At 38.4% G+C, this 21,865-nt stretch overlaps 3 protein-coding genes across 3 annotated transcripts; 1 reads left to right on the forward strand and 2 right to left on the reverse strand.

Annotated features, from left to right (window-relative positions):
• Positions 1-1,616: 1,616 nt before the first annotated feature.
• On the reverse strand, positions 1,617-5,141 carry LOC103429351 (protein SUPPRESSOR OF GENE SILENCING 3-like). Its single transcript, XM_008367510.4, has 6 exons — positions 4,927-5,141; positions 3,506-4,469; positions 3,079-3,373; positions 2,642-2,886; positions 2,229-2,386; positions 1,617-2,095 (listed from the first exon to the last, which is right to left on the reverse strand). Exons 2-6 carry the CDS (start codon positions 4,439-4,441, stop codon positions 1,876-1,878), a joined length of 1,854 nt encoding a protein of 617 aa, XP_008365732.1. The 5' UTR covers positions 4,442-4,469; positions 4,927-5,141; the 3' UTR covers positions 1,617-1,875.
• A 2,328-nt stretch (positions 5,142-7,469) lies between these two features.
• Positions 7,470-8,807, forward strand: LOC103419007 (photosynthetic NDH subunit of lumenal location 3, chloroplastic-like). Its single transcript, XM_008357129.4, has 3 exons — positions 7,470-8,137; positions 8,216-8,502; positions 8,588-8,807. Exons 1-3 carry the CDS (start codon positions 7,861-7,863, stop codon positions 8,684-8,686), a joined length of 663 nt encoding a protein of 220 aa, XP_008355351.1. The 5' UTR covers positions 7,470-7,860; the 3' UTR covers positions 8,687-8,807.
• Positions 8,808-8,887: 80 nt separating this feature from the next.
• On the reverse strand, positions 8,888-14,149 carry LOC103419009 (kinesin-like protein KIN-14N). Its single transcript, XM_008357130.4, has 16 exons — positions 13,441-14,149; positions 13,148-13,292; positions 12,961-13,070; positions 12,758-12,877; positions 12,468-12,650; positions 11,980-12,189; positions 11,818-11,892; positions 11,537-11,683; positions 11,328-11,466; positions 11,129-11,238; positions 10,454-10,615; positions 10,123-10,337; positions 9,784-9,865; positions 9,559-9,663; positions 9,370-9,474; positions 8,888-9,281 (listed from the first exon to the last, which is right to left on the reverse strand). Exons 1-16 carry the CDS (start codon positions 13,630-13,632, stop codon positions 9,102-9,104), a joined length of 2,280 nt encoding a protein of 759 aa, XP_008355352.1. The 5' UTR covers positions 13,633-14,149; the 3' UTR covers positions 8,888-9,101.
• Between the last annotated feature and the right edge of the window lie 7,716 nt (positions 14,150-21,865).

The raw sequence follows: 21,865 nt of genomic DNA on the forward strand, positions 1-21,865 counted from the left end.
CCTCGGTTGGAGATGGAAACAAATATGATAATGTACTGTTCATTAAAATATTAATTTCTTGGAGGGTTAGAAGGCTAAAATGAGCTCTCTGAACAGCCCTTGATTGGAGATGGCATAAGACCGGCAAACAAACGGACTAGGATTCTCTTCCTTCCTCTTTCCATCTCCTTCCGTCCCCTCCTCTTACATTCTTTATTTTGTCTTACTTTTTCTATAAAAAATTAATACAAGATGTTGACGTGGTTTAACCGTGGCCGTTCATATAGGAAGGGAGGGAAAAAAAGAGGGGAGAGAATCCTACTCCCAAACAAACGCCCCCTAACATTATTATTTTAGAATAGAAGAAAAACTTACAAATAGTGCTCTATACTTTTGACATTGTCGTTCATGTAGTGTTGTATTTATAGAGTTGAAAGTGGGTAGGTTTAGAGTACAAGTACGGTGGTTAAGTATAAACAGAAATTAGTATCTGAACAAATCCTCTCAAATTAATGTTTGAGTTAGGCTACATGGAAATGTTAAACAAGCATAATCCCCACCAAATGCATTTCAACTTTAAAAAGGAAATGCTGCAAAAACACTGGCCCAAATTTGGTTACAAAAATAGCGACACAAATACAGACTTTGTACTTTGTTTCCTATTAACATTGCCCACTAATACTTGGATTTGTTTCCTATGGACAGACAACACCAATTATTGTACCCAGATTTTTAGTAATGAAACGAACACAATCCTCTTCCCCTAAATAAACCCTCCCTTTGGATGATATCATAATTCTGAATTTCTTCTTCTCTTCCGAGCTCTTCTTGTCGAATTCACGGACCGCACCAACACCGACTTAGCAGTTTTGGATCTGGTCCTCTCTCCTTAGAGCATATCCGAAAGAGATATCAAATATAATATGTTAAAATTTTATCTGATAACTGATGTGATAAATTAAATATAAGTGCTAAATTTTCTTCTTTTCTAATGAATGTGTCCAATATTTATTTAATTAGACCTAGAGTTATATTAACTATTAAAAAATAATCAAAACTAATTTTAGTTTTCATTCTATCAGTTGTTAATGGGAATCATGCATTGAAAAATTAAATTAAATATATTAAACTTCTTTGTTTGATCTAAAAATAGATAACTAGAAAGTAAAAAGTCAAACTCCTCAACTGCCACATCATATATAACAAATATATTAAAGAACACCTAAATATCTTATAATCATATTTAGACATTCCGTTTGAAAATAATCTTAGACTTGTATGATACGGCACTAGCCAAACGGCAACACTGCCCTTGGCTAGCCTGCATTTCTTGCACTAATTCATCCACATTAATTCACCAAAAACTAAGACTCATTTCCGTAATTTATATTCAATTTATCCTCTAGCAAAATTTGTAATTCTTCTAAATTCCTGCTCAGAAATTATTTGTGCACACGCTTTTCAGCTTCCACTCAACCGTTTTATATGACGATATGAAAGATGAGACATTATTTGTGCACACGCTTTTCAGCTTCCACTCAACCGTTTTATATGACGATATGAAAGATGAGACGTTCAGATTTAATATAATATCAAACTCATTCCTCCCACTTACGAATAAAGAGAAATATCACGAATAAAAAGAAATATCGCTAGTAGCTAATATTAGCAAGCTGAAAACAGCATTTAAACCAAACTGAGATACAACGAAACTGATGCCAAGTAACGTGACATCTCTAAAATACCACACTCAAAACGTTTGCTTCTTTGCCTTTTCCTTCCAGGCACAATTCTTGGAATCTATGATTAACCAGACCATGAAAGAGATTAAAATACCCTAAACTTTCAGTGACTTATAGCTCATGTGCCACTCTCACTCTTTTCTAACCTCCAAAGTCATTTAGCAATTTCTTCCGGGAGGTGTGGGGAATACTTCTCCATGAGATGGGTTAATTTGGCATCAAAATCCCTCTCCAGTTCTACCTCTTCCTCCCAATGCCTCCGCTTCATTGCAGCTTTATTGTCTTCATGACCCTTCATCAGCATGTCCCGCTCTGCCACAAATTCTTCCATCTCTTTTTCTTGAGACTTGATGAAGTTTTCAATTTCCTCCGACCTACGGCCATGAGTATGGAAGAAATATAAATCATTATCAAACCAAACCCAGAAGCACCACATGGCTAAAAGTATTGAACCCACTACTGGGGCCCTAACTTTCTCGTCTACGAGGATTCTTTGACACAAATTACCTGTATTTTTGTTCCTCTGCGTTTGAAGGGTTGAGATATGAGTGCTTCACCTTGTCACGTTCCTCCTGCTGCAGCCTCTCAAAATTTTCTTCCTTTGCATCCCTTGATTCATGAATTATCTTGATCTGGTCTTTGAAAAATTGTTCTTGCAGATACATCTTTTCACACCAAAAAGACAAACAAACAAACCAATAAACGAAACAAAACAACAGAGCAAGTAAATCTGCAAAAAAAAAAAAAAAAACAAACAACAAATACATACGAAATATTTGGAAGCCACAAGGAAAAACAAACGGTGGTAAACCACGCAACATGGTGAAAAATACCAACTGTAGACAAGCCAAACCCTGATGCAAGTGTAAACTAGTTTCTACTCTAATATTGGGGCATAATTATCTGACAGCGAAACTTACCTCTTCTTTGTTCTCTTGGTGCTGCAATTTGGTCCTCTGTCTTACAATACGATTTTCCTCCGTCGTCTTCCTGAGCTTTTCACTCACTATACCCAGAGATTCCTCAAGGGCTTTTGCATGTCTCTGTTCCTTAGCAACCTTGTTCTTAAACCACATAAGCTGTTGGTTGTCCTCACTCATTTGCCTGATTTGGTTCACGACCATCTCCTGGTATGATCTCATCTCAAATTTCAGCTTAGATTTACCTAATTAGTAATGGGAGCATGTCATACATCCATATACAACATTTCCAGGGATCTTAATTGCAGAATAAAATTCAATGGATCAAAGTTAGCATGTGAACTTCAGAGATTTTAAGTGAAAACTCATTATTTTATGCCCAAAATGACCATCCAAAACCAAAACACAGAGGGCAAGGGGAAGAGAGAGGAACACACCTTGAGAATGCTGGTTAAAACTGTCCATGTCTTCTTTCATTGCCATGTACCCATAGAGCTGTCGCTTCCCACCAGGATGAAATAAAACACGACGACGGTCCCATGCATCTCTATCAGTTCCTTGCTCTGTAAAATGCTTGTGAAGACGCTCAGCCTCCAAATAACCCCTTGCAGAGGCCTCAAAGATCAAAACGCTCAACCCACGGTGTCCTTGAGGACCATATGAGTGTCGAGCTCTCACAGCAGCATAAGAGCTGAAGTAGTCAAGAAGCTCCTGATTTCCCATGCCAATCCACTGAAATTCAAAGCAACAGAAAATGAGGGACTGGAAATGATAACAAGGCAAGGAACCTTGGCTTTATAAACAATCATGAAAATGTAAACCGACTGATACTTGAAATACCAATTTGAAAAACATAATTAATACCTTGTCATCTTCATCCTGCTCAAGTTTAGTGTTTAAGATGACAACCATAGGAGGCCAGACAATTTCATGATCTTTTTCCTCATCTTTCAAACCTTTCCATTTACCAAAAGCTTCACCAGCAGGTACAACTGTAGTTCCCTTCCTCCTCAACTCCTCATCCAAAAGCTCTGCAAGCTCTCTATGGAGCATTACCCTTTTTGATCCTTTTGTTTTGGCATGTGTCATCAGGGGCTGCAGGCCTCGGTACCAATCAATGGAACCAGGACCTCCTTGACATGCAGGACAGTGCCACTGCCTAGCAGGATCATTAATCTCATCAGCAGTTAAACTATCCAAAATCTCAAAGAATTTCTTGAACCATCTGCTATTTTTTCGAGTTTCATGGCTCTTTTCACTTGAATCCGAGTCAAACTCATCGCTGAACAGCTCATCGTCGGTATCACCCGCAGCATCAGAGTTGTCATCATCATCATTGGCAGCATCAGCAGCAGCCGCATCACTGTCCTTATCATCTTTTCCGTGGAAATCATCTGAACCCTTGGGTTGAGTGAAACCAGCTCTGGATTGCCAGTTCCATCCATGGTCCAGTGGAGGGGGAATCACATTTCCTCTTCCCGCTGGTTTTCTCGTATTAGAAGTTTGTGAAGGCCAGAAGTTTCCGGCACCCCTTCCTGATCCACCATTGTTCCGCATTGGCTTCTGAGCATCGACCGGTGTCCAAGCTTTAGAATTAGAACTTTGAGTACCCCATTGTCTTGCAGCACTGCTTCCAGCTCTGTTCTTTGACTTCCTGGCAATCACCTCCCACTCTCCGTCACCCTTGGCCGAACCCAGGCTAACGTCTGCAACACCATGACTCAACTCTTCAATCTTGGGGCTACTTCCTCCAGAGACATCTTTTCCCTTGAAATTTCCACCACTTCTTCTCGCACTCATCGTACCAAACAATCCCTTTTCTGCAACACTGTTTTAAGCAAAAAAATGCCATGAAAACATGAAAAATATTCACAGAATAATGTACATGCGTGTAATCTCCTCACAGCTACGTTTCCAATTTATTTTTTTTTTATAAAAATTTTGACATGATTTTAACCAAAATATAAGGAAACCCATGTCCAATTGTCCTTTGAATTTTTTTTTACCTCTCTTCATTTTCCCATCAACCAAACAGAGCGCAAAAAACAAGTTTTTTAGGTCAAACGCTAAACACATAATAATAAAAGCAAAAACCCTAAAACATTTCAGTAAGCTTCCATTCCATTCACAGAAATGTGGCAGATCTAACGCTCTGGACACAGAAAATCAAAACACAAGTTCAACTCCGATCCACATTGGTACGCCCAAAAGTTGAATATTCACAACAAAAACCCTCAAAACCCCTCTTATAAGTAGACGGTAGAGAGAGAAAAGTGAGCGATTACCTGATGAACAACGCTGATCGTCGTCGGAAAAGGAGTAATGTGCGCCGGAGGGAGAGATTCCCGATGGGTGGTGTGTATCACGCGCTCTCCAAGTGTAAGCGAGGTCGAGGAAGTGAGAGTGAGAGTGAGTCGTAGCAGAAGAAATGGCGTGGAAGGGTAGCCTCTTTTATCGTGATTCGTGAGTCAAGTCTGCACCTCTGTTGGGTCCGGATTCCAAACCATTATTAAATCTCGTTTGTTTTATATCTTTTCTTTTTCTTCTAATGGCGTGGGAAGGAAGTCTTAACCATTAAGACAATGCCTTTTTAACATAATATGTTAACTCGACTCGAAACGTCATAAAAATAACAAGATCAACAATTCTACATTATAACTTATTAGATTGTTCTACAAGATTACGAGTGGATACCCATTTCAACCTGATAAGTTAAAAATTAGGTCGATAATTTTAAACTACTAAAAACATTTCTACAATGTATTTAATATCACATAAAATTTCAAAGCACATTAAGAAAACCTTATTATAAGTGAGATTAAAAAATTTCAAAGCAAATTAAAAATACTAAAGCAATTTGAAAAGAATCCGGATCACTTTTGTGAGAATTATGTGGATCCGTGAATTATATTTGTTCATCGTACATCGTGTGGTTAGAAATCATTTTTAATATTTTTTAGGGTAAATTACACTGTACCACCTCAGATTTGCTGTCTATTACAACCTCATACAACATTTTCAAAACATTTCACTTTTATACCTCAAATACTATTTTGTTTCAATATAATACATCTGTTATATTTTCCATTCATTGTTCAGTTAAGAGTTGACGTGACTGTCACATTTGTTCCACATAGCAAAAAAAGATTTTTTTATGAATTTAAAAATAATTAATTAAAGAAAAGTTTTATATATAAAAAAAATTAAAATAAATAACCCTAAAACCCATATTCCCCGACCCACTTCTCCTCCACTCTCTTCACCTCCCCTCCCTTCTCTCTCCCACTCCTCCCTCTTCACCTCCCGCCACACCCCCCGCCGCCTCCTTTCCCTCCCATTCCACCAAACCCACTCTCCAATTCCCCTTCAACCCCTAAACCCCTACCCTCACCCACCGCACCACCCACATCCGCCCCCTCACCGTCGTCGAAGCCCTAGAAAAGATCAAGAAGCTCGGCACCAACATCTCCAGCATCACCCTCGAGGAAGCTCGCATCCTCGTCGACTACTTCCAGGACAAGCTCGACGTCTCCACTGCAGCCCTCGCTTCAGCCGCCATTGTGGCCATTGCACCAGGAGTGGGCGAGGCCTCAAATCTGTGGAGGAGAAGACGGAGTTCGATGTGGAGGAGAAAGTGGAGAGGAGGGTGGGGTAATGGACTAGGAGTTGTTTGGCATTGGGTCTAGATTTGTTAAGTTTTAATCTTTATGCAAAAATTTGAATTTTCTGCATTTTTGTTCTTGGGTTCGGATTTTGGAAAATTGGGGTTGGAATCCATTGAAATTTTGAAGTTATTTACTGTTTGGTTGCCTAGAAAACGAGGGAAAATTGATGGGAAAGCTGGGTAATCTGTTTTAGAACAAATTTGGGTAATCTAGGTGGGGTGGGGGGTTGCAGGGGAGGTGGGATAGGGGGTTTGGGTTGCGGGGAAGGGGAAGGGATCGGTTGGGGGAGGTGAAGAGAGTGGAGGAGATGGGTGAGGGGGGGGGGGTTGCGGGGAAGGGGAAGGAATGGGTTTCTAGGAATTTTTTTTCACTTTTCTTTAATTAATTATTTTTAAATGCATAAATTTTTTTTTGCCACGTCGCATAAATGTGGCAGTCACATCAACTCTTAACAGAACAATGGATGGAAAATGTAACGGATGTATTATATTGAAATAAAATAGTACTTGAGGTATGAAAGTGAAATGTTTTGAAGATGTTGTATGAGGTTGTAATAGAACTCAAATCTGAGGTGGTACAGTGTAATTTACCCTATTTTTTATTTAAAATTAAATACAAACAGTACCTGACAAAAATTGACTGCATTGATGTAGGATAAACGGACATGATTTATGGATTTCCAGAATACTCACTAAAAAGATCCGGTTGGATTTAAAAATACCAAAGCATATTAAAAAATTCATAATATTTAATTTACAATTGTAAAAAATGTGAAAAAAAAAACATGCAAAAGCTCATGAACATATTATCTATGCTTTGACGATCAATACATCGTCATTTAGATTTTTAAACCTTACAAACTCTTGTGAACTGGGTTTTTAGGGGAAGTTCAAAATAAACAAAAATTCATAATAATTAATGTAAAGGTTTGAAAAGAATATACAAAATGCATGTGATTGCATCATCTGCGCTTAGACGATGGTTACATTGTCGTTTAGATTTTTAAAACCCTCCAAATCATCATGAATAGAGTTTATTATTTTAGTGTATAATTAATAATAATTCATAATAATTAACATAAACATATGGAAAATGTAAAAAAAAATATGCAATCACTCGAAACAACAAGCTTTATAATTGTGGTGAAGGGATCAACTCCGAAATTCTTTACTATAATCTATAACCCCTCTATTTATATTTAACCGTCAATTATCGTTTATGCTATATTATTCTCATCGGATCTTATTTTTCACATTTTGTTATAAAGAAGAAAAACAGAGGAGAAAAAGAAAGCAATGGTTAATGGTTTTCCTGAGGGCAAACTTCACAAACACAGGCCACTAACTTGTTTGTAAAATCTTCTGATCTGGGCCCATATCGGCTTATGCATATATCACTGTGCCTTGTTACAATGACCAATTTATCCCATAGGAGGATATCCTTCTGGTGGTCAGTAGTAAACCCGCAATTTGGAAAAGGATATAGCTCAAATTCTTGCCAATCCACTCTCTCTGTTTGCTCAAGACGGCCAATTTCCCAGCCAATTCTTCTGCAATGGCTCGCTTGGCAAACTTAAATGGAGTCTCCGAAACGCTGCCGGTCCTTCCAAGGTTTCCGAGCGTACAAACAACCCGAAAGAAAGCGAGCTTTATTTGCTTTACGGGCAAGAAAAGCAATGATTTTCAGGAACAGCCACTACAAACTACAAGAAGAATTGCATTGGGCCTGGCCTCTGTTGCACTTGTTGGCAACCCCTGCAATGGTGTCTCTCTTGCTGAGGGCAATGGGTTCTGGCTCGACGGCCCTCTGCCCGTGCCTTCGGCTCAAAACAGTAAGTTTTGTACCGAGAAGTTTACTGGTACAGCATTTGCTACATTGTCACTCACTCGAACCATGTGTTTTGATGCAGAAATTGCAAATGAGAAGACGGGAACGCGGTCTTTTCTGAAGAGGGGACTCTACATGGCAAATATCGGAACCAAAGGGAGGAAGTTCAGGCTTAAGAAGTACGCAAATGATCTCCTGGCAATGGCGGATTTGATTACGAAAGATACACTAAACTATGTCCGAAGGTATCTGCGGCTGAAATCCACATTCATGTACTTTGATTTCGACCAAGTTATCTCTGCAGCACCGGTCGACGAGAAACAACCACTCACAAATCTTGCTAACAGATTGTTTGACACCGTCGAAAAGGTAACGATAAAACGAACACATAACTTCTTAGATCCTATGCAGCTGCTTGAAAAAGTTTAACTTGTTTCTTCCAATTTGTCAACAGCTTGATGGCGCCGTGAAGCAACGCGACCTCCCTCAGACAGAAACATACTACAAAGACACAACAGTTGTTCTCCAAGAGGTCATGGATCGAATGGCGTGAATTCTTAAAACCTGTTCATCTGATAGAGAAAAATTAGTCTTTCCTACCGATGTGTAAGTCTCCTTCAAAGCATATAACTTGTACACGACAAATGAGTTAAGATTTTCCGAGATTATGACTATGAGCGCGGACTATTTTTCGCTTCTAGTCAGTTTTACTTCATCGACGTTCAACAAGCAATCAAGCATTACTACAGAAGACTCGAGAGGAAAAAGATTATCGAGTAATGAAGCTCAATCAAATCACTCGTTAGAACAGAGAGTTCTCCGAATTTACTGACACGCATACCCTATTTCTTCACTATACAGATAAGCCTACGTTAGAACAACTCTTGAATTTCGCTTCATGGTACTACTGGTACACAACACAAACCAGTGGTTACTTTTAAATCAAAAAAGAAGTCTTGGATCAAAGATCAACCATAGCTCATACGTGAATCTGGAGGCCGCATGCTGGTCTGACGCCGTGGAACCCCAATATCGCAAGCGTTTACCCGTGAGGCAAAACGAAGGGAACAGAGTGATTCACCTGCTGAGGAGGGCTCGGGAGAAATGTTTACGAACATCAATGTCTTTGAGTCTCCTCCTAGACATGGCTGGTCAAAATTTCGTTAAGAGTTTAGAATATGATAGGATGTTTAAACTTAAAATTGTTTTCGCATATCACTTAAACAAGTAAACAACCTGAAGAAGATATGTAAGCTTTGAGTTCCTAAATGGTACGTGGTCCTCCTTCTTTGCCAAGGCAAATATCACGTCGCTTAAAGATGATAGACTTTTGTTGATGGCCTGATTTCAGGGGGAAGACGATTACTACAAAAGAAAAATAAGAAACATATAAACAAATAGACTACGAAGGTTAACATAAAATACCTGAGTTTCTTTCAGTCGGTCTCCCGTTGACCCACTCTTGGAAAGTCGTTCACTCCCAGCAAGATCAATAAGATTCAGAACACCTTGTACTTGTTGTTCAGTGCTCTAAGATGAGATGATAAGTTAAGAAGTAAGCACAGTAACGAAAATATGAAAAAAGATAAGACCAAGAAACTAATTTTTTCAATCAGAAGATAATCTGCAGAGAAAATGGAAGTCGCTTACCTCATTAACACCAGATATCCGTAGTGTGAAAACAAAATGGCTTCTTGAAGATTGCTCGTTCATTTGAGTTTTGCCTACAGACCTAAAAGGAACCAAGTGGAACATAAGTAAGCACCTTTCTTTCAATAGCAATTTTCATCCTTTAAACAAAATCAGCAAATCCAATTTTCATCGAGTTAGAGTTAGATCCCCACCGTCAAGCATTGGTACTGCTGGGGAAAGTTAAGAAGGATTTAGAAACATGCATTGGAATACTAGTTATATGTTGTAGTCTTATAGACAACTAAATTTCTCCAACGAAACAAAACTAAAAAAAGGCACACAGTTAGATTTAGAAACCTGCTATGTTCAGCCCGTTCTAAGAGATATGAGACCTCTTTAGCAGTGCACACATCAACAATGGTAAGATCAGAGACATGAGTGTTCCCATTTGCATCGTGTTTGATTGTATATTGCTTTCCACCAATACCATTTTCTCGCAACATATCTGAAGATGATCGATTGGGTGCTAACAGATCACGAATAGTTTCATTGTATATTTCCAACATCGACACCTACATATATTTGTCAAACAAAAAAGAAAATTACATATGAAATGAATATATTCATTAATGCATTAACAGCAAAATAACTGTTCAGAGAGAGAGAGAGAGAGAGAGATTCCCCTCACCTGCATTTCATATTTCCAACCTTGTGGTTGAAGAGACTGTATGGTTTTAAAAATTTGTTCTAATGAACGAGGAACCAACCCTTTTTGGTCTTGATCTCCTGGCTTACCCATCATGGTATAGGTTTTCCCTGATCCTGTCTGACCATAGGCAAAAATGCAAACCTAAAACAAGAAGCCACCATCATTAGGCTACGAGTGTACAATTCAATCACTGAACAGATATATAAAACCAATAAAGTGAATGCAAAGAATATGCATGTCACCAAATTCATAACCAAATACAATACACCCTCCTAAAGACAGACAAGCACATAATATGTGTGTGCTTATGCACCAGATACATATGTTCCACTGCCCATACAACTTTCAGGTTATCAATTTGTAAAAAAGGAAACAAAAATGTGATAACATTCTAACAAATATACAGCATGCATCTATAAGTATCTTCACATATTGCATGAAAAAAATAATAATAATAAATTAAAGATCCTAGGTGAAGCATATAGTATAACATGGATATAAAGTTAAATGTTGATACAAAATTACAAATCGAAAGCTTTTCTACCGAAACTAATAAGACAAATTTGGAATGAAATTGATAAAACTAGATGATAAAGGCATTGCTTTGATGAAATGCAAAGAGTAACTTAAACAAGGTAACAGGCTTTTAATCACCTTATAACCATCAAGAGCACTTTGTACGAGCTGTGAAATGTCTTCAAACACATCTTCTTGTGATATTTCAGGCATAAAAACTTTGTCAAATGTGAAAGAATGTTTTTGCCCTGATGACAAATACAGGCAATATGTGAATTTGAATAGCACAGAATAGGACAGCCTACAAGAGAAAGCTATCTACTATTGCTTAACATACCAGGTTGCACTAAATCAATGCCCCGTCCAAGAGCATCCATTGATGTTGGATAAGAGATAACCTTCCCTTCAGTGCTTACGTCTTCATCCGCCAACAAAGGTCGCACTCGACAGAATACACGGATGTTCCCTTTTAGTTCCTATAGAACGAGAGAATTTACAAGCTGATAGCAGAAGTAGCAGATAAAAAAGCAAAGGCAAAAGATTTACCAAGATAGTGTTGTGCAACTTTTTACGCAGCATTTCTCCTTCAATAAGTTTGAATTCTGCATCTGCCAGGCGAGTTTGTAACTCACTTATAAGTTTCTTTTGCCCTTCATAGTCAGTTCTTGTTTCCAGTGTAGTTAAGTTGGACATCTAGAAGAAAACATATCTATACTTAGAAAGTTTAATCAACATGATGAATAACACGTTAAACATTGCATTCCACAACACCAACAATGTAGATAACCCGTATTATCCTTAGTCACAAAAGAACCAGATATTATCACCTGTACTTTCTCCTCTGCAATCATTAGTTGGTCCTTCAATGTCTTTATCTGGTCAGTCTGAGACAGACATCTTACCTGAAGAATACCCGCCACTATAGTATGTTAACAAATGCTATTAGAAACAAAACCCACAGAACTACCAGAAAAGAATTATAAAATGACCTCCAGTTCGGTATATTTTGATTTGAGGTTATCCACCTCAAAACTAGATTTCTCGGTGGATTCTTTGTATGTTGTATATTCAGCTGTTAGGGTCTGCACTTGGAGTTTATGACGATCCCGATCATCTCTCACTTGCTGCAACTCCATCCTAAGGGATGCAACTTCATTTACCAAAGCATCCCTCTGCTTTATAGCATCATCTTGAGTTTGCTGTATGTCATCCATCAAATAAAGGTTTGAAACAGTTCATTTTCAGAAGCAAAAATCTAAAATGCACTGAAGAAACAAAAGTCAGGACTACAGAACATGGTCAGAACTTTTTCAAGATTATTTCATCATAATGTGAGTCATAAAACATACTAATAACAACAACCTTCGTAGAATTTTCAATACATGCCTACTTAGGAGAACACATAAGTCAGATTTATAGATACATAATAAGAGAAATTCCTTATGCAATTAGAAACAATTCAAGATAATAAACTCACTTTGGACACTGAAAGTTGACCCCTTAGCATGCTCAGGTTCTCCACCATACAAACTTTTTCCTTCTCTACGCGCTTAAAGTCTTCCTCAACTGTAGAGAGGTCGTTGTGCAGTTTACTATTGTACTGTTGCAAGCTTGCAATGTATTCTTGCAATCGTTTGTACATATCATTCAGTGAAGTTATCTGCGGAGCTCATAAAAGAATATCATTCAGATTAAAACATTTGTAAGGAATTCCATACCTGTCAACATGGAAGCAAAAGAAGGAAAGGAATGCACATTCTACTTTACCTTCTGCGTAGCACTTGAAAGCTCTCTTTGAACTCTCCCATGCTCATCCGATAGGGAATTTTGTGATCGCTCAATTTCAAGTCTAGTCTCTCTTTCCCTCGCGAGAGATTCCATTGCAGCCTGATAGACATATCAAAACATTTAATAATCTACAGAAATTAACCAAACTCAGCCAGATTGGATATCAAACCCACCCTACTTACCATCTTATCCAACTCTTCTTTTGTAAATTTCTCTTGTAAGGAAGCATAGTTTTTCCTCAGCTCCGCAATAATCGAATTCAGTTCTTCTTCCTTGTTTTTCAGTAAGATCCCTACAATAAAACAAATATAATTACTCTAGTAAACAACTTCATTGAGAATTCAACGACACAAAAGACGTTATTCATACCCATTTCATCCCGCTGCCGCTCTGAAACTTCCACATCATTCTCTAACTTCTTGCGCTCAATTAAGTAGCTTTCTTCAAGCTCTTGAAACCACTTTATGCAAAGTTTCAGCCTTTTAATATACTCACTCATAGTCTCACATTTTTCCTAGAAAATCATTCAACATAAAATTGAAAAATATCCAAAACCCGTCTCAGGTAAACTAATCCAAATAAAAATTCAAAAAATTCATACATACAAATTTCAAAGAGAAAAATATTATAATTAAATTAAATTAATAAGTGAAAGCTAATACCTTGAGACTGAACCTGTCCTTCCTTTTGGGTCTCTCATTCAACAATGCGTCAACATCCTCTCTGGTAAACTCAATACCACCGCTCTCCGAACCGGCATTACTCACCGGAGCGCTGCTCGGACCCAACTCTTGGCCCCCGTTCACCACCGAGAACGCGTGCCGGACCCTCCCATTTTTCGCGGGGCCCACCATTTTTGCCCTCTCGAAAATTTCGACACTTGTCAAAAACCTCACTTCAATACTTCATCATCTCACCGACCCAACACTTGTAAAAAGAAAAAGCAAACAATTTTCAAGAACAACCCAGAAAAGAATGGCGAAGACAAAAGCAACCCAATGTGAGAATGTGAAAACTTGGTGCCCTAGCTACGTTTCTCCAGAAACCCAGGAGGGAAAATCCCCCAAGTATACAAATTGGGCACGGATTTCAAAAACCCAAATGTGAAAAATCAAAACGAACCCTTGAAAAACTAGTGGATGGGGCTGTATTGTAATCTTGTGAGAAATGAAGACTACTAAATCTGTCTCTTGAAAACTATTTGAATAAGCAGAGGGAGAGGAGAGAGAGTTCAGAAAGTGTTGTTGTGTGTGGGGCCATGAATTGCATTCAAAGCTAACAGTGAAATCTCAGCCGTTGGTTCAACGAGCAGGAAGATGGATGATCTACAAGCAAGAAACCCAGAGACTGAAATTCTTTAAATATTTATACATTTGTTTCTCAGAAATAAATCTTATTTAAAAATAATAATTAAAAACAGTTAAATTTCTTTTGTTTTTTTAGTGATTGTTTCATTATTTTATTCATTGGCTGTTGCCCGGGTAAGGCTTGATTTTGAATTTTGGGATCAGGTGGTGCCCTACAAGGCTCCAAGTTTGTCTTCATTCATTTTATTTCCTAATTTGATTTTTAAGTTTCGTACGTTTTTATTGAATTTTTATCACGGCTGGCCTCTTGAATTCGACCTTCCACTCAAAATGATCATTGGAATTGAAAATTCATCAACTTGATTTCTGAAAATGCCAAAATGGGTCTTGCAATCAATTTGATCATTCCGTTAATTTTCCATGAATCTTTTTGTTAGTGTGCTAACGTTGTAAGAAACATTGAAATTCTAGTGTGATAATTATATGGGTAGATGATTCTGAATTGAATTTTTACATAGATGATCTATAAATTGAGAATTACAAAATAAATCGTTGAATTTCGATGTGAAATGAGTTACACACTAGTTCTTATCTTTATTTTTTTCAACCAGATAAAAATTAGTGATGATCTCCTTTGCTGGAGCTGAAGCAACCAAAAGCCAGATCCGGCTCCCCAACTTTCCAACCAGATAAAAATTAAAGAATTAAAAAACTGTACATCTCTTTCCCTTGCGTCAAATGGAGGTCAAGTATTTTTACTTTTATAAATTTTCCCGGAAAAGTTCCCATCATGCATGGTGGTGGTGGTGCAGCTGGTAGCTGTGTTGGTAATATTGCCTTTTCGTTTCTTGGTGCTCGGCTGCATTCTTGATGACGTCACTTTCTGATAATAATTATATGATCCTTTTCTGGAAAGCTTCCTCATTAGCCATTCATCCATTTTATTGTGTTATTGTGGTGTTTGATCCAATAATGTAATATTATGTGCTTCGTGTGATTATCGTCACCATGACGTTTTAGTTCAATAAATATAATATTATGTGTTTCATTGGTTTACCGTCACTAGAGTGTTTGGGTCTAATAATACATTACATTGTTCTCGTAAACTAGACCTCTCTCTCTCAAGATATATGCCAAACGTGTAAGCTGTGCTTATGTAAATTAAAAGAAAAAGAGATTATAATCAAGGTGATAGATGAGCTATCAAGATTCATGATGATCACTTTTCCTGCTGAGAAGATGCTGATTAATATGGATTAGTGACTTTATTTAACAAATGGAATAAAGAGCTAAGTTCGTCCTGTCTATTTTGATGCTCATAGCTTGCCTTTCTATTTTGATGTTCATAGCTTGCCTTTCTATTTTGATGTGCACATCTATCAAATTTAAAATATATATACACACGTCCTTGGAGATTATGATAATTTATTTACGTGGTTTAATTTGGATTGTTTAAACGAAGCACTTTTTTGTTCAAACAAACAAAAGCGAAAGTATATCGTGCAAAAAAAAAAATCGAATACATAACTAACTCATTATGAGGCGCAGTATTGATAATATCGTTTGTTAAAAAAAAAAGTTTTTATCACAAATGGTCCCTGAAATTGACCAAACTCATCATTTATCACTTTCAAAATCAACCAATGTCGTCCTTGACATTCACTACCACATATCAATTAGTCATTCTGTTTAGATTTCGTCAATTATTCTGTTAATTTGTATGTGGGACCCAAAAACCCGATAAAATGGTGACATGTGGATTATACAAAAGAAAGATTTTTATCGCAAATGGTTCCTGACATTGATCAAACTCCTCATTCTAGTCCCTGAGTTTCAAAAATCGATAAATTTAGTCACTGACTTTCACTATCGCACATCAATAGAGTCCTTCCATTGAAATTTCGTCAATATTTTTTGTTAGTGTGCTGATGTGGTCCCACTAATCCAATCATATGGCGCCAAGTGGATTAACTGTAAAAAACTATTTTTTTTAGAGTGAACCGACTGGCAAGTATTTGCGCTGACATTTCTCTCGCATCCCCCAATCCCATTTGGAAAATAAAATTCAATCTAAATTCGATAAAATCGAATCCAAATTATTCAAATTTGATAGGATTATAACCAACTATAGAGAATAAGGAGTGAGTTCACTGAGGACAAGAACTAATTGTTATGGTGCCTTTCTTTTCTTTTTGAGCATACCTAGATGAAGATGATGATGTCTTTTTTTTTTCTTTTAGTTTTTTTTTTAATTTCTTATAGTACTTTTAGTTTTAAATGTTAAAAAATAAATTATAGTTAATCCATGTGGCATCATATGATTGGACTAGTGGGACCATATTATCACATTAACAAAAAAAATTGACGAAATTTTAACGAAATGAATAAATTGATGTGCAGTAGTGAAAGTCAAGAACCTAATTGATTGATTTTTGAAACTCAATGACCAAAATGAGGAGTTTAATCAATGTCAATGATTATTTGTGATAAAAACCTTTCTTTTATGCAATTCACGTGTCACCATTTTATTGGATTTGTGGGTCCAACATACAAACTAACAGAAATAATTGACAGAATCTAAATGGAATGACCAAATTGATGTGTTGTGAATGTTAGGGACCACATTGATTGATTTTAAAAGTGAGGGACCAAAATGATGAGTTTGGTCAATCTTAAGGATCATTGGTGATAAAAACCTAAAAAAAAATCGATTACTTTATATGTTTAGTTACTTACTTGAAACGAGAAAATGAATATCTTGCTTTGACAATGGTAAATCACACACACTTAACCAACTAGTAAAGAATTAATTAAAAATGGTGACATATCTAAGTTGGTAATGGAAAACCAAAATAAACGCATCCAAGTAGATTAAGTTTGTTTATACCATATTTAGGGCCTCCATATTTAGACCTCGTACAAATACTTAGGGGACTTAAATGTAATTATGTAATAAAGGAATGGGCAAATATGTAATAAGTGAGGAGCCCTTATTCTATAAAAGGACTCCTCACCCTCACAATTGGAGGAGGCCAATTCCTAGGCCTTAAGTTCTCATCCTCTCACATGTAATTATGTAATAAAGGAATGGGCAAATATGTAATAAGTGATGAGCCCTTATTCTATAAGGGCACGTTTGTTTGACAGGATTAGCAAGGCTTGGACTGGACTAGACTATAGTCCTGTGTTTGGTGTGCAACCGGATTAGCTTTAATGGGCTTAGGTGGGACTCGCTCGGATTACACGCCTCCTTACGAGTTCTTAACGAAGAACCCCAATTTTGGGCGGACTCGTAAGCCCGGAGAGAAAACCGCGAGGATCCCCAACGTCCTGCTCGTCCTCATCTCTGCGAGGATCCCCAACGTCCCTCGTCCTGCTCGTCGCTCGTCGTCGACCTTGCCCTGCTTCCTCGTCGTCGTCCTCCTCACCCTCATCTCTGCGTCTTCTCGCCCTCATCTGGTTGGAGACAGTCTGGTAAGCTTCAAATCTTCGATTGATTTCGTCGAATTGAGATTAGAATTTAGGGTTTTCATATTTTTAGTTCAAATTGAGATTAGAATTTGGGGTTTTCGTATTTCAACTTTTCTGGTAAACTTCAAAATCAATTTTTAGGTCAAATTGAGATTAGAATCTGTGTGTGTAATCTCTGTGTGTGTCTGTGTGTGTGTGCGTGTGTGTGTATACTATGTGTGTGTGTACTCTGGTTTGTCTGTGTGTGTGTGTATACTATCTGTGTGCGTGTAATCTCTGTTTGTGTATACTCTGTGTGTGTGTGTGTGTGTAATCTGTGTGTGTGTAAGTGTAATATGTGTGTGTATGTAATCTGTGTGTGTATACTCTGTGTGTGTGTGTGTAATCTGTGTGCGTGTGTGTGTGTATGTAATCTCTCTCTCTCTGTGTGTAATCTGTGTGTGTGTGTAATCTTTGTGTGTGTGTGTGTGTAATCTTTGTATGTGTAAGTGTAATATGTGTGTGTGTGTGTGTGTATGTAATATGTGTGTGTGTAAGTGTAATATGTGTGTGTGTGTGTGTTTGTGTAGTGTGTGTGCGTATTGTGTGTGTGGGTGTGTGTGTTTGTGTATTGTGTCCGTGTGTGTGTGTGTGTGTGTGTATTGTGTGTGTGTGTGTGTGTTTGTGTAGTGTGTGTGTGTATTGTGTGTGTATGTGTGTGTGTGTTTGTGTAGTGTGTGTGTGTATTGTGTGTAAGTTTGAACCAACTTAAGTTGTACAATTTGATTATCTTATTCCTCGAATTAGACATTATGCGAGACTGAAGCTTTACACCGTGTTTTAGGTGCAGGATTTGAACGTTCATGTTGATGTAGAGTTTCAATACAGATGAATAACTAGTATTAGGACTATACTTGAAGCTTTGCATTTGTAGTAATCGAGAATCCTTTAGTTTCACATACACTCGGGTGGTTCTAAGGTGATTTAGGATACTTTCGTACTTTTTTTCTTCTCTGATTTTTTAGCATGCTTTGGCGCTCTGTCACTTTGTCACATGGATAGAGGCCCATCACTTTGCTTTCTTAATTTCTATGAACACTGTGTTGTACTTTTTATAAGAAAATGGAATTGGGGATCACATGATTTATCTTGGCGTGGTATGTGTGGTGGATTGTGTTCATGTTTGGCTCGTTTTATTATCCTGCTTTTATTATTCTGCTTCTTAGTCCGACACTGCACCAAACGCTTCACTAAGTTAGTCCAACTTAGTATAGTCTAAGCCAGTCCAGCTTAGTCCCTGCAGTTAGTCCAGTCCGAGACAGTCCGGTGCAACAAACGCACCCTAAAAGGACTCCTCACCCTCACAATTGGAGGAGGCCAATTCCTAGGCCTTAAGTTATCATCCTCTCACATCCCCTCTCACATTACAGAGGTTCTCTCTCCCTCAGAAATACATAATCAGTGTGGACGTAGCCAAAACCTTGGGGTGAACCACGATACATCTTATGTTATTTACATTTCATGCAGATTCACGGTCGGATTTACGTTGTTCCAAGACCTCCGGTTTTGTGCATCAACATTTGGCGCCGTCTGTGGGAATCGACACTAAAAATTATGTCGGCTCTCTCTCAATTTTTCACCTCCGCCGTGAATCTGCAAAATCACAAAAACCTAAGAAACCAAAACTCCTATTTCCACTCTCTAGCTCTCTCTCTCTCTGCAACTTTTGCTTTTTGAATTTTATTCTATTAAAGAAAACAATTTGGGAAATAAGGAGGAGGATGTACGACCCGCAACATTTCCTGGAATCGCAAGAGAAGTCCAGTAATTTCAGGACCCAAAATCCTGGCTTTCCGTGGATGCCAACTCGTCCCCGATCCACCACTCGACTCAGTCCTCACTTGCTCACTCCTCCACTGCCACCAACAGCAATCTCTATCGCGTTTTCTCCCAATACCTCGTTGAGATCGTCCTTCTCGTCTAGTCCCTCATCGATTGGAAAAGTTGCATAAAAAGGGAGGAATGCAACTCAATCCATCCCTGCAAGACAGAAGAGAGATTAGAGAGACAAGGGCTCAAGCAAAAATGATGGCTGCCTCGATGCTGACAGCTTTTCAAGTTTTTCCTCAAGGGCTGCGACAATGGAAAAAGTGCACCGCTTCCAACTTGTTAGCTACGCCGAGTCAAAGCGTCCTCGACTAGAGGAAGAGCATCCCTACCGCCAACCCAGCCGCCGTCACCTGCAAAGCTGACGCCGTCGCTCTCTGCGTCAGCTGCAACGTCGACCTCCACACGGATAACCCACACGGCTAATCCACTGAGGTAGGGTATTCGAAGAAGAGGGCTTGAAGCCCAGAAAGATCATATAGATCTTGATTCACGGACGAAGAAGCGAGACACGTAATCAACTACATGTCGTCGGGCCCCCCACCGCAAGATCTTGATTCACTTGCACGCTGTGATGAATCAGCAAAGGGCAATGGGCAATGAGAGGTTCCAACCAATGATGTATGCTAGGCCACCACCTGCTGTCAACTCCATGTCGCCCGGCCCCCCACCGCCATACCCATACCCATACGTTCCTCCCCCAGCTGGTGAACCATACACTCACTTCTTCAGTGATGAGAACACCTCAAGTTGCAATGTGATGTGACTGAAATTGGTCATGCTGCTGCTGATTTGGGTTAATTTGCTGAGTTTGTCAACAGCTTGATCTCCAAGGTTGATTCTGATGGAGACGGTGTCATCAACTTCAAAGAGTGGATAGAGGAACCTCGTGCTTTCGTCCTGTGATGGGTTCAGTGGGGACATCTTGCCTCCAAATAAAGCCCAACCATCCTCTGATAACTTCAGGTCGGATAGCATTCTTGGGGAAGGCAGATTGGGATACGTGTTCAAAGGGTGGAGAGAGGAAAATGGGACAGGGCCAACGAAACCCGGGTCAGGAAAATGTTTTTTGGTACCACGATGTGGAAATCTGACCTGGTTGGTGCATCAATTCACGTGGAGGTGACGATGAAGCTACAACTTTTGGTGCGATGGGGTCTCTGATCTAACTCCATTGGTTCCACTAATTCCTCTCGGTGCAGAGATACTGTAAAGATTAATTAGGTGCACTTGCATGACAGCAGCACACAGACAGACAAAAAAAGAGATGCGGGGGAAAAGAGAAAAGAAGAAACAGAAACAAAAGAAAAAGCAGAGATAAGATTCTTTTCTTATTATTAAATCTATTATCATTCCTTGTCTGCCATATTCATCAGGGTCAAGAAACAGAAAGGAAAAGCAGAAAGACCATCCAGAAAGGAAAAGAAAAAGCAAAAGCAAGGAATAAATACCCCACCAGAATGATGTGATTTACTTTCCTTATTTTTTAATGATGTAATTTATTTTTCGTCTCATTCGGAGACATCTGTATAAACCCCATCAGAGGGTAAAAAAAAAAAAAAAAAAGGGCAAAGCCCAAAATAAATGGGCTGGAATGTTGTGTGGAGGGCGAAAGCCCATATGCCTAAAAAAGCCAGGCCCTATGGCTCTAAAATTATCCTGCAACCTACCACTATTACCACCAACCAGGTGATCAAAAGTACGCCCAGTACTTCAAATTATACGTGAGCATTACTCATGTAAATCATACATGAGCATTACTCATGTCAATCATACATAAACATTCATGAGCATCACTCATATCAATCATACATAAACATGTATGAGCATCACTCATATCAATCAAACATTCATGAGCATCACTCATGTCAATCAGCTTCAAAAGCTTCATTTACAAATCTCTAGCTTCAAAAGCTTCATTTGCAGAGCTCCAGCTTCAAAAACTTCATTTACAAAAGCTCTAGCTTCAAAAGCTTCATTTACAGAGCTCTAGCTTCAAAAGCTTCATGTACAAAAGCTCTAGCTTCAAAAGCTTCATTTACAGAGCTCTAGCTTCAAAAGCTTCATGTACAAAAGCTCTAGCTTCAAAAGCTTCATTTACAGAGCTACAGCTTCAAAGCTTCATTTGCAAAGATTCACCTACAAAGCTTCAATGCAGGGTATACAAAAACCGCCTCCGAACAAACCGACATTTCGGCCCATACATGGATTCAATTTGAAGTCTCCAACTAACAGACTTTATTGACCGAAGACTTAGGGGACTATATTATGTACCATATATTAGGCCTCAACTAGGCCTCATGAAAATACTTGGGGGACTTAGCCCATTATCTATGTACTTAGGAGCGAGCCCTTATTCTATAAAAGGGACTCCTTCACTTTCATTAGAGAGCACTCATGAAAAATACTTGGGGGACTTAGCCCATCACTTATGTATTGAGGA

The sequence above is a fragment of the Malus domestica genome, chromosome 03 (genome assembly GCF_042453785.1).
Source record: "Malus domestica chromosome 03, GDT2T_hap1".
NCBI lineage: Eukaryota > Viridiplantae > Streptophyta > Magnoliopsida > Rosales > Rosaceae > Malus > Malus domestica.